General features: G+C 40.0%; 1 protein-coding gene across 1 annotated transcript in view; it reads left to right on the top strand.

Annotated features, from left to right (window-relative positions):
• The window catches only part of LOC127569185 (PH and SEC7 domain-containing protein 2-like), a 130,161-nt gene that overhangs the window by 35,998 nt on the left and 77,388 nt on the right, over positions 1–16,775 (top strand). The window contains exon 7 of the mRNA XM_052013579.1: positions 11,220–11,309. Within this exon, the coding sequence (XP_051869539.1) occupies positions 11,220–11,309 (90 nt within the window). The remainder of the gene's footprint in view (positions 1–11,219; positions 11,310–16,775) is intronic.

The raw sequence follows: 16,775 nt of genomic DNA, 5'->3' as shown, positions 1-16,775 counted from the left end.
GTCAAAGCAGATTTTTTCAAAATAATGGAATCACAAAGAGTATGCTGGAAATTAACATGGCAAAAAAAATCCTAACAATGGCAGAGAATGAAAGTTGGTAATTTAATTGCAAGAAAAACAAAATATTTATTTTAAAGGGGAAGATACCAACAACATATATCATGACAGAAATACAATTAACGTACACACAAACTTTGAATAGGACTTAGAAGTAACTTTCAGTTTCCAAACAATAATTCAACAGAATATTGGAATTCTTAGTCATTACAATGCAGTATGTACCTCAAAAAGTTATAGTGCACTGGTTAAGTTTTACCTAGGACACTGCAGTCTTGCTTGAAAATATAGGAACATGTAATTAGAATAATCTCAGGAGTAAAGGAGATGAATTGTGAAGAAACATTAGAGGATATGAATACTGAAAATAAGGTTAATGTGACATTGGATTATTAGTTCCAAAGGAGATCCATTTAAATTAATTTCATCTTTATATTAAATGTATCTCTTTTAATGAGTGATTAACATTTGAAATAAACTCCCCATTAAGAGTGTGGTTAACAGCTATTAGGTGAGTTCAAAATGCAGTCAAACTGATAAACGGGAATACTTCTGCTACCAGTTCAAATGAGGCCCTGAACTGCCACCAATTCAAATGAGGCCTGAACTGCTACCATTTCAATTGAGGACTTGAGGGGTTTCTCGTGTTTTTCTGCTGTTCTAATCACTAATGCCATGCAAAAGGGAGAGAAGGGTTGTACTGTTAGACACTTTGCCTTGGTTTTCCCTGGAATTTATTTCCATGGCAGTAAGGACAAAATGACATTGATTTGGTCTTCCCTCATGGCTTCTACTAGACTTGGTCATCTCCACTAGAGGAAATTCCACCAGCTGCATGTTAGATACTAACCTTTTCTTTTGCCTTTGTATCCTTTCTGATTTCCTGCCTGGGCCTGGATCCCATATTTGGTGTATTTACCCCCTTCAGGTGGTAAGTGTAGCTCTGCTTAGTGCATGATCTTTGAAGTTAATGCAATCTTCTATCACTTTCCATTTCATGAGCATTCATCTTCTAAATTTCATTCTATTTAAGTTGACTGAAAATGTAAAAAAGTCTCATAATCTATGACAAGTTAGCAGGATAGTAAATGCATTTTATATTAATTAACAGCATAATTGAGTTTCTGTTCTGGTCATTTGTTTGGAAATACAAGCCTAAATCATCCACTTAGGCATTCAGAATATGCAGGCCAATTTATATCAACTCTGATTTAACTCAGCAGTGTGGAAGAGTAAGTACACAGAGAAATTCTTTGATGATAAATAAGTAACTAAGCTGCAGCGTAAGTAAGGTGAGTATGGTAATGTTAGACATGTTAAAAGCAAAATCAGAATTTTAACAATATTTATTTAAATAAAATTTCTGTTATGTTTATGGCTTTGAGTAGTATTAATATTGATTATTGTACAATGACTCCTCAAACACATAATTAAAGGTATTTTGAAAATACCATTGATTAAGTGTCTGAAGCATCAACTTTCCTTTCCATCATTTATGATTGCTTCTGATATGCAGAAAATATTGTTATTGATGATTCTGTTACTTTTATGCAAGTTTTTTCCTTGCACAATTGAAATGTTTATTGGGGATTGTAGGAACAAAATTGGTTAAAATGAGTCATGCCAGTCTATGTGAATGCATTTGCCATCATACTTGATCCATGAGCTGTAGAGAGATATTTGTAACATATTGGCAGGAATTTACACTTTATTCATTATCATTGTACGTTTTTATGTAGTTCCCACTTGTATAACCATAAAATATTTAATATTTCAACACATGCTTGGGTAAGATTTTTTTTCTTGTTTCACTCCCACTATCATTCATTTTAATTCCATTACATGGTAATTTCTAACTGATATTCATTAATTTTCCTCTGAGTGCAACTATATAAATTTAACTTTTAGACACATTTAATTAACTGTCTTTGTGGAAGATATTACTTTCTCCATTTGTATTTAGTTTAAACTGCAGTTACCAGACCTAAATTTCACATGCTGACATTTGCTTTCAATTTTTTTTCTGTTAATTTCTGTAGCCCTCAAAGGTTCTTGTCTTCACCACAACCTTTTTCCAATGTCACATAAAATTCCCAACTGAAGGGTTGGCCAATTAAAGTGACAACTGTCGCTTTCATATCTATGTATTTGAAAAAGTTTATTTTGTGCACTTATTGCAAATTTTTATTAGTGGGTAAAATACCTAACATTCTGATGAGAAGTTGGTGTGTTGTGCTGTTTTGCCAGGCTTAATGATGGCAATATGCTATGAGGCAATTCCAGAGCTTTTTTCACCCCAATTACATTAATCTTATAACTAAAAAGGGGTATTTACTACTATTGTAAGACAGTATTTTATGAATTTTATAAATGTACTCCCCAATTATCTTAACGTACAGTATCCGTATATCACCAATATCTATGCAGAATGAAGAAATACATTGTCATTTAACATTCTTTGTAATTATAAATTATTTATGTAGAAGAAGATCTGAAAAGTTATTGTGATAGGGATTCAATACTTGGATGGACAGACAGGTGTTTCTAAGGGCTGTAAACTTTCTCCGATGGTATGTTGCCTCCCTGATGATAGAATTGAAAACATTTGCAAAAAAATTTAGTTTAAAGATGGTGAATGGCCAGAAGTGTTGATCCATGTTGGCAGCAAAGAAGGATGAGGTGCTGGAGGCAAATTTTGGGGAAAGTATAAAGTGGATCTTCCAAGACAGTAATCTCTGGTGCCACATACTAGTGAGTATAGGAAATGAGATTTCACACAAGTGATTGTATGACTGAAGAGAAGGTGCAAGACAGAGGACTTTTAGACTGATTCTGGTTAATGTGTTACACTGTCCCAAAAATCTATTCTTTATTTAAATAAAGTAATCTTTGCCGTATTTCATGGGTTCACAGTGAGTCAAGTTATTTAGAAACGTCCAAGATGTCCTCCATCTTGGCAACACTTTCTGATCTGGAAATACTTGATGCTTAACAACAGTTGTATTATGATGAGATAATGCTACCTGTATATCTTTTTATCTTTCCTTTCATTTTTGTTTAAGATTGTCCTAATTTCAACATTCAATACAATACAGTCCATACTCCTAGAATCTCAGAAAACCCTAACAAATTTATTGTCCTTACTATTTAAACTATTTCTTAACACAAGCTGCTGTGCTTTCAATATAAAATTTCAGCACATTTCCAATCAAACATATATCCATATTTACTCAGGACAACGTCTGTAAGATGTATCAATTGGTGAACAGTTCCACCAAATCTGGTCTTATTTGGCCGCTGTTCATTCTCACCTCTTTGAGCTATGATATTCTTATTCTGCTGCAGGGGTTACACTGCATCCTGTTAGTTTATTAACACTTGAGATTCCCAAACCACTTCTGCAGTCTTCCTATCCCTGTGGTATATAATACCTTCCTCAGCCTTCCCCTCATGGGATCTAGGGTGTAATAACAGTCTGATGACTAGAGCTTTCTGCCATCTTTCTTGTTGGCATTGTGTTTGAATTCTTATCTCACAACCTGGTTTAAGGAGTGACATCTACTTAGCTTCCTAGTACAACAGGACAGCTTGGTTTTCCTTCTTTCTCTTCTCCTGTCTGCTTGGTTTATTTTGAATATTGGCTTCACCTTCTTGAAAGCTTTGGCAGTATTGTTCTGGTCAGTGGTTTATCAGTTTCTAGGCTGGAGTATTTTGTATGCCCAAAGATTGAGGTATTTATTTATTTTTGCCTTTCTCAAAAATAACTTGGCTGTTTTTGTAGTGTTCTCCATGTTTCCATTGGATTGTGGATAATGTGATGGCAGTATTGTACAAACTTTGCTAACTTATCTGCAGCAGACTGTGTGTGTGTGTGTGTGTGTGTGTGTGTGTGTGTGTGTGGAAGGGTTTGTCTATTACAGTTTCACCTGGTATCCTGGTATATCATTACCTGGCAAACAGAACCTTAAGCCTGAAGAGATCTGTTGCTATCTTTGTCCAATGTTTATCCAGTGTCTTATCTGCAAGCAAAGTTAAATAACTATAAAAAAGAGAAAAATATTATTAAAATTAATATCAGACATTAAAACACAATTCAGGGATATGAATTAATTAAATATTAATTAAAATAAAGTTAAAAAAAACTTACCTCACATACCTATTTAATGAAGCCGCAAACAAATACATGGCACCACACTAAATATTGCTGGCGTAAAGCTGAGGAGCCAGATGTGAAGTGCATCCAGGCCATCAGCTTAGATCATTACAGAATGGCCATGGACACAAGGGTGACAGTGGGGATAGTTCAAGATGTCAGATGCAACCATATCTGATTTCCAGCATGTCCCATATCTATGCGCCACTGTGTATGGGTGCAGAAATATGGAATGCACTGGTATGCACTGCAACTAGTTGCTGGTTCTCTCAGGGGCCCATTGGTAGCCATCAGTGTGATTTGGCCTAGTAGACCCTTCTTAGCTTGGGCATGGCATGTCTCTGTGTCTGTCATACCTTTACATACATATGCTATTGATTGGCCACTTTGCTTAATAGCTGCTCCAAAATGCTCTTCTCAGGTGTCTGCTTGTAGTATCTACCCAAGATCCACAAACCTTACTGCCCCAGTAGGCCCGTTGTTTCTGCCTTCTCTTGCTCCTGCTCCACTGAACTCGTGGTCCTCGTATCTCAACTCCATTTTGTCCCCCTTGGTTCAGTCTCTTCCCACCTACGTCCATGACACTTCGTATGCTCTCCGTCACTTCAACTTTCAGTTCCCCAGCCCTGACTGCCTTATTTTCACCATGGACGTCCAGTCCCTGTACACTTCCATCCTCCATCAGGGAGGCCTTAAGGCTCTCTGCTTCTTTCTTGACAACAGACCCAACCATTTCCCCTCTACCACCACCACCCTGCTCCGTCTGGCAGAACTGGTATTCACCCTCAACAACTTCTCTTTTGCTTCCTCCCACTTCCTGCAGACCAAAGGTGTAGCCATGGGCACTGGCAAGGGCCTCAGCTATGTCTGCCTTTTCGTTGGCTACGTGGAACAGTCCATGTTCCAAGCCTATACCGGTAATGCTCCCCAACTCTTCCTCTGCTACATTGACTACTGCATAGAGGCTGCTTCTGGCACCCATGCTGAGCTCATCAACTTCGCCTACAACTTCCTCCCCGCCCTCAAATTCACTTGGTCCATCTCCAACACCTCTCTCCTTTTTCTTGATCTCCCTGTCTCCATTTCCAGAGACAGATTATCTACCAACATCTTTTTACAAACCCACTGACTCCCACAGTTATGTTGACTGCATCTCTTCCCACCCCGTCACTTGCAAGGATGCTATTCCCTTCTCTCAGTTCCTCCACCTCCGCTGCGTCTGCTCTCATAATGAGGCTTTCCATTCCAGGACATCTGAGATGTTCTCTTTTTCAGAAGGCGGGGTTTCCCCTCCACTACTATCAATGCAGCCCTCACCCGCATCTCCTCCATTTCTCGTACGTCTGCCCTCAGCCCATGCCCCCCGACCCCGACATAGCAGCGATAGGACTCGCCTTGTCCTCAGCTATCACCTCACAAGCCTCCGCATGCAAATCATCATTCTCCACAACTTCTGCCATCTCCAACAGGATCCTGCCACCAGGCACATCTTCCCCTCCCCTGCCCTTTCCGCTTTCTGCAGGGATCGCTCGCTCCGTGACTCCCTTGTCTGCTCGACCCTCCACACCAATCACCTTCCCGGCACTTATCCCTGCAACCGTGCAAAGTGTTACACCTTTCCCTACACTTCCTCCCTCACCACCATTCAGGGCCCTAGACAGTTCTTCCAGGTGAGGCAGCACTTCACCTGCGAATCTGTCAGTGTCATTTATTGCATCTGGTGCTCCTGGTGCGGTCTCCTCTACATCAGTGAGACCTGGCGCAGATTGGGGAACTGCTTTGTCGAGCACCTTCGCTCCATCCACCACGACAGCCAGGATCTCCCAGTGGCCACCCACTTCAATTCCACATCCCACTCTCATACTGACATGTCTGTTCATGGTCTCCTCTACTGCCACATTGAGGCCAGATGCAGGTTGGAGAAGCAACACCTCAGATTCCGCCTTGGTAGTCTCCAACCTGATGCCATCAACATAGATTTCTCTAACTTCTGGTAACCACTCCCCTCTGTTTTCCTTATTTTTCCCTCATTCCTGTGGCCCCTTCACCCCTTCTCTTTCCCCTAGCCCGCCCTCATGACCTGCCCACCTCCTTCCCTTTATTCCATGGTCTACTGTCCTTTCCTATCAAATTCCTTCTTCAGCCCTCTGCCTTTTCCACCTATCACCTCCCAGTTTCTCACATCATTCACTTTTACTCCCCCCAACCTACCTACCTTCCCCCTCTCATCTGGACTCACCTATCACCTGCAAGCTCATGCTCCTACCCCTCTCTCTACTCTTTTATCGTGGCTTCTGCCCTCTTCCTTTTCAGTCCTGATGAAGGGTCTCAGCCTGAAACATTGACTGTTCATTTCCCTCCATAGATGCTACTTGACCTGCTGAGTTCCTCCAGCATTTTGTGTGTGTTGCTCCAGATTTCCAGCATCTGCAGTCTCTCTTGTGTCTGTGTTTGCAGTGTCAGCTCTTTTCTGTCGTCAGAGCTCTATCTGACCATTTCTTTCATTCATTTGACTGCTTGTTAGTTGATGTCCTTTCACATCTTTGCTTGTAAATTTTCAGTTCAGGTATCTGTCCCAGTTGGGGCAGGAATGTGCTTAAATAGTTGACAAATTCTAAGAATACTGCAACATCTGTCAAGTTAGGCATTTCCATCAGTCTGCCTTGACCTTTGCTGAATCTGGTTTGAGCCCTTCTGTGGAGATCACATGAAAGGAGCCTCCCCTCAATTTGCACTTTAATTTTTTTTCTCTGCATCTGTTCAATAAAACTCTCATCCTTTGGTCATAGAAGTAAATAGAATCACGATTAGCTCTTTGGCCCCTTGCAGATGCACCACTGTTCAGTAAGATCACGGCTCATACTCTATCTCTGTATCATACTTCTGCTCTTTCCGCATAAACCATAATGTCTTTTGTGTCTAGAAATCTATCTCCTCCTTAAATCTGAGTGACTTGACCTCCACAGCCTTCCATGGTAGAGATTCTCACAAATTCACCAACCTTTGAGTGAATAAATTTCTCCTCATCTCAGTCCTAGATGTCTTACTCCATATCCTAACTATGACCTTGGACTTCTGCCCCCTAATGTTGGGCTAACTGGTATGTAGTTCCCTGTCTTCCCTCCTTTTTTAAATAATTACCTGTTAATTAGTGGGGTCACAGTCCATCTCTGCCTCTGCACATTCTGCCCTTCTCCATTGACAAAAAAACAGCATCTTCTGTAGTCTCTGTTCCACTAAGTCCTTTAAGCACCTGATTCAGCCTCAGCTGAAATGTTTTGTGGTGCAGCACTGATTTCAAAAGGCACCCTTAGCCATCATTATTTCCCAAAAGGTGTATAGAAGGCCATGAAACAATCTTCTACAGCTGAGCTCTACAAGCCATAATTTATTCTTGGCATCCAGTAGAATGAAGATTTCTTTTTAGTGCCTTACTTCACACATGTGGATCCCAACAGTTCCTCAGTTTGATTATCCAAGCTTGCTAACTATTGGTTGGAGTGCCCACTACCATAATGATATCTGCCTCCCTCAGCCTTTTGGGCACAGATTTCTGTTTTTCTTCAATAGCTACTGGGACTTATCGGTGGATGTACTATGTGATACTCACCTAGCACTAGATGATATTTCCCTCAAGCTTCCAATTCCTTCAAACGCATCTGCAAAATCACCTAACAGCTGCTATTTGCTGAGTGTAGAAATGGATCTATGGTAGCATAGACAAATTGTCTGTCCTTACTGCTATTAATTCCATTTGTAAGGCTGCACAGCTATCAAGGATTGACAAAGTGTTCTGCTTAAGAACAATGAAGGATCTGGACAAAGTGAATAGAAAGGAACTGTACCCAATGGGAGATAGGCAAGGAATCAGAGCACATTGTTTTAAAATGATTTGTAGAAGAACTACAGGTGACGTGAGGAATAACTTTTTCATACAGTGAATTCATATTATCTAGAATTAAATGCCTGAAAGTGTGCTGGAAGCAGTTTTAGTCATCGCTTTCAAAATGGAATTGTATTGATATGTGAGGGAGAAAAAATTCAGCACAAAATAATGAGAGCTGGTATGGGTTTCATGGGCAGAACATGCACATTCTTATGTGCAATAACATTTCTAGGATTCCATTTGTGATTTTATGATTTCAGTGCTATGTAGTAGCTACAGGTTTCCTTATGGAGTTTAACATGTGCTTTTTACTTGCTTTGACTTGGAGAAGATGGTTCCATTTGGTCCTCGTGAACTCATGGTTCCAGTCTTGTAGAAGAAATTTATAGAATCATCTTTACGTGCCCATTCACACTACGACTGTTTGATCGCTTAAGCCATCCTTCATGTTGTGCCATCCTTATTTCATGAGTCCCATTATGTACAAGTATAATGGGGCAGATCTTCCAAAGCTCTCATAACAGTAAATATTAAATAGACTTTCTTTTTGGAAGATTGGTGAGCTGGTGTAAGTGCCTAACTAATTACTAATTGTTTACCATCCAACATTCATCTCATTGATGCAGCAGAGCCTCTGCTGAGACACTTAGCTCTCCCTAGATATACTAAATACCAATTATCAGACAGTTAACAATCTATGTTGTTTGGGAAATGGTGCCAAGATCCCCTAGAAGGTATTCAAAAGTAAGACCTGGTTTCAGAGCTAAGCCACTGCCAGCTGATGGGGAAGGCCGACAAGACCGAACAATGGAACACTGAGGTTCGGAAGCTTACACCGACCTCAGTCCTTAAACAGATCTCAATCCATTCCCCTGCTCTCTTGATCTCAAGCTTCCCCCAGCCTTTTCAATCTTACTCTGGTGAGCAATCCCAATCTTAAACTATCCCTAGCCCTCCTGATAGCATTATGAAGTGACTATCCAATTCCTGCCTTAGCTAAATGATCAGCACAACATTGCAGGCTGAATGGCCTGCCAGTGCTGTACTGTTCCATGTTCTATAAATTTATTATTTGTGTTAATAGACTGAAAAATTTTAGTATCCCTTTCAATGAAACAAAATATTTTTTTCCAATTCTCATCCCATATTCTTACCTATCATTATCGGCTCATCAACTAATGGTAATACTGGACAGGTGGTTCTGTTCAGAAAGTCTTGAAGTTTACTTGCAGTGGGATCCCAGCATACTTGGATTCCCGGACATTACATAGTGGACTTAGCTCTCAAATCCTTAGGTATAGGATCTAAGTTTCTATTGTAGGACAAATTTTTAGGAAGCAATGGGAAAGGTATATTTTGCTATAGTTTAATGTTCTTGTTAATAACTTTGTGTTTCTAGTTCACTTATTTTAAATAAGAATTTTAATTTTTATTTAATAATATTATTTACTTAAATTTTAATAGATTTTAAATGACACTGAATGTAAGAGGTAGTGCGTTGGCTGAGGCGCTGTTGCCATCTGGGGTGCAGATGGCCTACAAGATAGGCCCAGGTAAGATGTAGATGTGGGTGGAGCAAGGGCAGTGATTCCAGTGGGTGGGACAAGTGGGGAGTCCAGGCCAGCATGAAAACTTTCAAAATTTTAGAAGCTTCTGTTAGATACGTGTTCACCCTTCTCTGTTTCACTGATGAATTTTTGGAGTTGTATGTATCTTGTTCAAGTTTTGAATGTTTCAAATCTAAGTTATTGTTTTTCCATGACTGTAATATATTTTCTACAGTAATAATGTTTGGGTGAATACAGCTGTCCAAAACAGCATTTAGAATTTTTGTTGTACAAATTCAGCGTGACCTTTTTTACTTTTATTTTCAATGTCTCCATGTAAAATACCTTGGATCTCAATTGCAAGATTTTTTTCAACTTCATTAAAGATCTGGTTACTTGAGCATCACATTTTCTGTTTGTCTTCCAAAATGTTCTGCTTCGTCTTTATCTGTGCTGAAATACATCAGTATTTGTCATGGAGTATCCCATGATTTTAACTCAGTTTCATACTGCAGACAAATGTTAAGAAAATTCCATTTGTGCTTGTACGTACTTAAAACCAGTTGCTCCCAAGTAGATCCCCGGGCATTTATTTAATTGTGCCTGAATGGGAAATTGCTGTTTATTCTACATCATGCTTTTTGTTAAACAAACTTTCAGCCACATATGCTATTTATCTTGGAATTTGATCCTTATGACATATTTCTTGTGTACCATTTTTCATTTGCTTTTTGAAAGCGCAGTTTTATCTATTTGTCTATACATTAGTAATTTCCACCAAGAATTTGTTGAAAGTCGGTCATATTCTTTATTTTTGGTGTCTGTCCCTGATGAGCCAAAATCTTAGATGTATTCACTGACCTTTTTCTCGTTAAATTCTTTTGACGATTTCCTACAATTTGCATTTATCTAACTAAACTGTAGCTTTTTGCCTTAGTACCAGTCTATTTTTTAATACTTATTGTCATCCAGTCTAGAATCCATGCACAATTATGATAATAGTTGCTGCAGGTTCATCAGAAATTTCCCTTTATATTGAACGCCTTTAGTAATATCATTTTACTTTCAGTGTTATAATTTTGTCTTTAGTCATGCTTCTGATCCTTCATCTTTGAATTTCCATTCCTTATTTTATTGCCAAGAGTATTTAGTTCCCATCCGTGCCTTAGCTGCCAGAGCTGTGTCATTGTGCTTCCTCAGGCAGTTGCTCGTATTATAATCCAGTTTTATTCCTAATGCTTCAGGCAGTTTTCCAAGGTCATGTTGATCTTATTTCATATTAAACTTGGTATTTTTATCCCAATCCAGATTGTGCTTGTCCTCCTTTTAATTTTTATAATAGATCCTCTCCATATGCTCTAGGATAAGTCTCCTTTTCCCATTTGTTTTTGAGGTTTTTGATCACACAGATTTTAATTTTACTGCAAGTCTATAAGTGCTTTTGTTTTAAAATAAACATTTTCATTATTGTGCTTAATGTCTGCCTTAAAGTATCTTAATTTTCATTTTGCTTGTTTCAGATATTAGTTTATTGTCTTATATAATTAATGTGAATTTTATTATGTCTGTATTGCAGAATATTGGGAAAAAGATGTCATGTCAACAGTTTATTTCTAATCTGGATGGCCTTAATGATGGGAAGGATTTTCCAAAAGATTTATTAAAGGTATTGTTCACAGTAATAAAATAATGATTATGTTATTATCAAGCTATATACACTTTCAAGAACCTAAATGTTGTGACAACCATGTTCCATAGGAAATGATTGATTGCTTGTGTTACTACAGTGAAATGAAACATCTGCCAATTTGCAAAACCACTGCGAAATGATGCACAAAATGTACTGTGCCATAGAATGGTAAGACATATTTAATGAGTTCACTTTTTAAATTATTTATTAACTACAGGTTCCCACTAGAAGTTAGAATATTTCCTCACTAGAAAAATTTAAGAATGCGTCAGCCTTACCCACTGTGGTTCACTCCTTAATGGTGTTTACAAGAGCATTATAACGTACTTCCTTGCTGTGAACTAAATGGTAGGGAATCATGACCCAGTTGCCTGCTTACCCTGTTAAATAGGATATTGTATATGATACCCAAATATCTAAAGGAGAAGATAAAATATTTTGCTCTAATTGTTATTAATATTAAACTTAAAATTCACACAGTAATTTAAGTTTGGTTGAATTGTACATTTGAAAATGCCAGGGTCAAAATTAAAAGTTGCTGCGCCTTGGCAGTGATTTTTGCATCCTCACTGGCCACAGGAGTAGTGCCAGATGACTGGAGGATGGCAAATGTTGTTTCTTTGTTCAAGAAAGGGAGTAGGGACAACGTTGGGAATTACAGGCCAGTGAGTCTTACTTCAGTGGTAGGCAAATTACTGGAAAAGGTTCTTAGAGACAGGATTTATGGGCATTTGGAGTAGGCTGTTTAGGGACAGTCAGCAAGTCTTTGTGAGGGGCAGGTTGTGCCTCACGAGCCTGACTGAATTCTTTGAGGATGTGACAAAGCACATTGATGAAGGTTGAGCAGTGGATGTGGTGTACATGGATTTGAGTAAGGCGTTTGATAAGGAAGGCTCATTCAGAAAGTCAAGAGGCATGGGATCCAGGGAAGCTTGGCTGTGTGGATTCAGAATTGACTCGCCCATAGAAGATCGAGGATGGTTGTAGATGAAGCATATTCGGGAGGTCGGTGACCAGTGGTGTTCCGCAGGGATCTGTTCTGGGACCCCTGCTCTTTGTGATTTTTATAAATGACTTGGATGAGGAAGGGTGGGTTAGTAAGTTTGCAGATGACACGAAGGTTGGTGGTGTTGTGGCTAGTGTAGAAGGTTGCTGTAGATTACAACAGGACGTTGATTGGATGCAGAGCTGTGCTAAGAAGTGGCAGATGGAGTTCAACCCGGAAAGTGTGAAGTGATACACTTTGGACGATCAAATTTGAAGGGAGAATACAAGGTTAATGGCAGGACTCTTTGCAGTGTGGAGGAACAGAGGGATCTTGGGGTCCATGTCCATCGAGCCCTCAAGGTTGCCACGCAGGTTGATGCAGTTGTTAAGAAGGCGTAAGGTGTGTTGGCCTTCATTAGTCGGGGTATTGAGTTCAAGAGTTACCAGGTAATGTGCAGCTCTATAAAACTCTGGTAAGACCACACTTGCAGTATTGTGTTCAGTTCTGGTCGCCTCATTATAGGAAAGATGTGGAAGCTTTAGAGAGGGTGCAGAGGAGATTTACCAGAATGCTTCCTGGATTGGAGAGCATGTCTTGCAAGGATAGGTTGAGCGAGCTAGGGCTTTTCTCTTTGGAGCGAAGGAACATGAGAGGTGACTTGATAGAGGTGTACAAGATGATAAGAGGCATAGATCGAGTGGACAGTCAGAGACCTTTTCCCAGGGTGAAAATGATTCACATGAGGGGGCATAATTTTAAGGTGACTGGAGGAAGGTATAAGGGGGATGTCAGAGGCAAGTTTTTTTTTACACAGAGTGGTGGGTGCGTGGAACGCACTGCCGTCAGAGTGGTGGAGGTAGATACATTAGGGACATTAAAGAGACTCTTAGATAGCCACATAAATGATAGAAAAATGGAGGGATATGTGGGAGGAAAGGGTTAGATAGATCTTTGAGCAGGATAAAATGTCGGCACAGCATCGTAGGCCGAAGGGCCTGTACTGTGCTGTGGTGTTCTATGTTCTAATGAGAATATAGAAAACTGAAGAATTGGCATCGTATTGCACGATAAACATTTTGGAGACAATCAGGTCGCAGGCTGAATTCCACATTCTTCGAGCAATCTCTGAGCCAGGTGCTCATATTGCTTGGCCAAAAGAATTGTCTTCATAAATATGTTTATACTGTAAAAATTTACATCAGTTTTCCAAGGGGCCTTTGATAGTTAATTGCAATTTTCTTCCTGCCTTACATTTTATTTCCATGAAGAGTACCACTTATAATTTTTTTTTACAAGGAATTCCTATCGTTTTGTTGCTGCATCTGTGGTTGACGCTCTAACAAAAAATAAGAAAATGGAAATCCTCTGGAGAATTCTAATTTAAAGAGCTTAATTAAACACTGAGCTAATATTAAATGCAGGTGCAAGTATGCACCAGGGACAGGAATCTTGATTTACATATTTAAGCAGGCAGCTACCAAAATAGACAGGCTTGGTGCTCACTGATTTATAGCTTAAAAATTGAATTGGTAGGCCTTGAGACCAACCTGATCTTTGACTGTCCACAGCTGACTTATTTTGAAGTAACTTGTGTCTGGCTACTTAAAATTATCCTATTTTGTCACTATTACAGTATCCACATTTATATTTGTACTCTGCTTCCATTCATATGAGAGGAGAGGTAAGAAGGATAGACGGGTGGAAAGGCAGGATAATCTGCTGAACAATATAAGTACAACAAAATTAATAGCAGATACCGGACTAAACGTACTATATTTAAATGCACGTAGCATTAGGAATAAAGTAGATGACCTAGTGGCACAACTACAGGTTAATAAATACGACATTGTGGCAATCACCGAGTCATGGCTTTATGATGGATGTGATTGGGAACTGAATGTCCAGGGGTACACAGTGTATAGGAAGGATAGGCGGGTAGGCAGAGGGGGAAGTGTGGCCATGATGGTTAGTAGTGATATAAAATCAATAGAAAGGAAGGATATTGGGTCAGAGGAGGTGGAATCCTTGTGGGTGGAACTAAGAAATAGCAAGGGTAAAAGGACAATAGTAGCAGTCATATATAGGCCCCCTAATAGCAGTCAGAAAGTGGACGATAAGTTGCAGTTTGAGATAGAAAAAGCATGCCAGAGTGACAACGTGAAGATAATTATGGGGGATTTTAACATGAAGGTGGACTGGGAAATACAGAATGGCGGTAGTACTCAGGAGAGTGAGTTTGTGGAATGTCTAAGGGACGTCTTTCTAGAGCAACTTGTTGAAGAGCCCACCAGGGGATCGGCTGTTTTGGATTGGGTGCTGTGTAATGAACCGGAGGTGATTAGGGAACTAAAGGTAAAGGAACCACTGGGAACCAGTGATCACAATATGATTGAGTTCAGTTTCAAGTTTGAGAAAGAGAAGCTGATAACTGGTGTATCGATATTTCAGTGGAACAAAGGAAATTACAATGGTATGAGAGAGGAGTTGGCCCAAATTGATTGGAAGAGTAAGCTAGCTGGAGGGACGGCAGAGGAGAAATGGAAGGAATTTCTACAGGAAATAAGGAAAATGCAGGATAGATATATTCCAAGAAAAAAGGTTTTGAATGGAAAAAAGGCACAAATGTGGATAACGAGAGAGCTGAAGGCTAAAATAAAAGCAAAAGGGGCGGCGTACAAAGAAGCAAAAATTAGTGGGAAAACAGAAGACTGGGAAGCTTTTAAAAACCTGCAGAGAGAAACTAAGAAGGTCATTAGGAAAGAAAAGATGAATTATGAAAGGAAGTTGGCGGATAACATTCGAAAGGTTACTAAGAGTTTTTTTAAATACATAAGGAGTAAAAGAGAGACACGGGTTGATATAGGACCAATTGATAACAGTGCAGGAGCTATTATAATGGACGATAGAGAGATGGCAGAGGAATTGAATGAATATTTTGCATCGGTCTTCACCGTGGAGGACATCAGCAATGTGCCGGTTAGTCAGGAGTCTCACGAAATGGAACTGAGTTCAGTTAAGATTACTAAGGAGAAGGTGCTAGGAAAACTAAATGGGCTAAAGACTGATAAGTCTCCCAGACCAGATGAGGTGCATCCCCGGGTTCTGAAGGAGGTGGCTTTAGAGATAGCGGAGGCATTGGAGATAATTTTCCAGAAATCGATAGATTCCGGCATGGTTCCGGAGGACTGGAGGGTGGCAGATGTAGTTCTGTTGTATAAGAAAGGTAGGAGGCAGCATAAAGGAAATTACAGACCTATTAGTCTGACGTCAGTGGTGGGAAAATTATTGGAATCTATCCTCAAGGATGGGGTTACAGAATACCTAGAGGCGCAAGGCAAGACAGGTCCTAGCCAACATGATTTTGTGAAGGGAAGATCCTGCCTGACCGACCTGTTGGAGTTTTTTGAAGAAATCACAGGTAGGGTGGATAAGGGAGAGGTGGTAGATGTTGTGTATTTAGACTTTCAAAAGGCCTTTGATAAGGTGCCTCACAAGAGACTGATTAATAAGATGAGAGGTCATGGAATTACGGGTAGGATAACAGAATGGGTGGAGCATTGGCTGGTTGGCAGGAAGCAAAGAGTGGAAATAAAAGGATCTCGTTCTGGTTGGTTACTGGTTACTAGTGGTGTGCCGCAGGGGTCGGTGTTGGTACTGCTCCTTTTTACCTTGTACATTAACGATTTGGATAATGGAATAAATGGTTTTGTGGCTAAGTTTGCGGATGACACCAAGATAGGTGGAGGAGTAGGGAGTATTGAAGAGATAGGAAGGTTGCAGAGGGACCTAGACAGTTTAGGAGAATGGGCAAGGAAATGGCAGATGAGATTCAATGTTGAGAAATGTGCAGTTGTACACTTTGGAAGCAGAAATAAGCGGGCAAATTATTATCTAGGAGGAAAGAAAATTCAAAGTACGGAAGTACAAAGGGACTTGGGGGTACTCGTGCAGGATACCTTAAAGGTTAACCACCAGATCGGATCAGTGGTAAAGAAAGCGAATGCTATGTTGGCATTCATTTCGAGAGGTATAGTGTATAAAACTAAGTAAGTGTTGATGAGGCTCTACGGGGCACTAGTGAGGCCTCATTTGGAATATGTGCGCAGTTTCGGGCCCCACATCTTAGGAAGGATGTGCTGACGTTGGAGAGGGTTCAGAGGAGATTTACGAGGATGATTCCAGGAATGAAAGGTCTTACGTATGACGAGCATTTGTCGGCTCTTGGACTGTACTCACTGGAGTACAGAAGAATGAGAGGGGACCTCATAGCGACATTTAAAATATTGATAGGAAAGGACAGAGTAGATGTGGCTAGGCTGTTTCCCTTGGTGGGTGAGTCCAGGACCAGAGGGCACAATCTTAGAATTAGAGGGTACAGTTTCAAAACAGAGATGAGGAAAAATTTCTTTAGCCAGAGGGTGGTGAATTTGTGGAACTCCTAGCCACGTACAGCA

The sequence above is a fragment of the Pristis pectinata genome, chromosome 4 (genome assembly GCF_009764475.1).
Source record: "Pristis pectinata isolate sPriPec2 chromosome 4, sPriPec2.1.pri, whole genome shotgun sequence".
Taxonomy (NCBI): Eukaryota; Metazoa; Chordata; class Chondrichthyes; order Rhinopristiformes; family Pristidae; genus Pristis; species Pristis pectinata.
The sequence above is the reverse complement of the archived record's forward strand: the minus strand, read 5'-3'. Positions and strand labels throughout refer to the sequence as shown.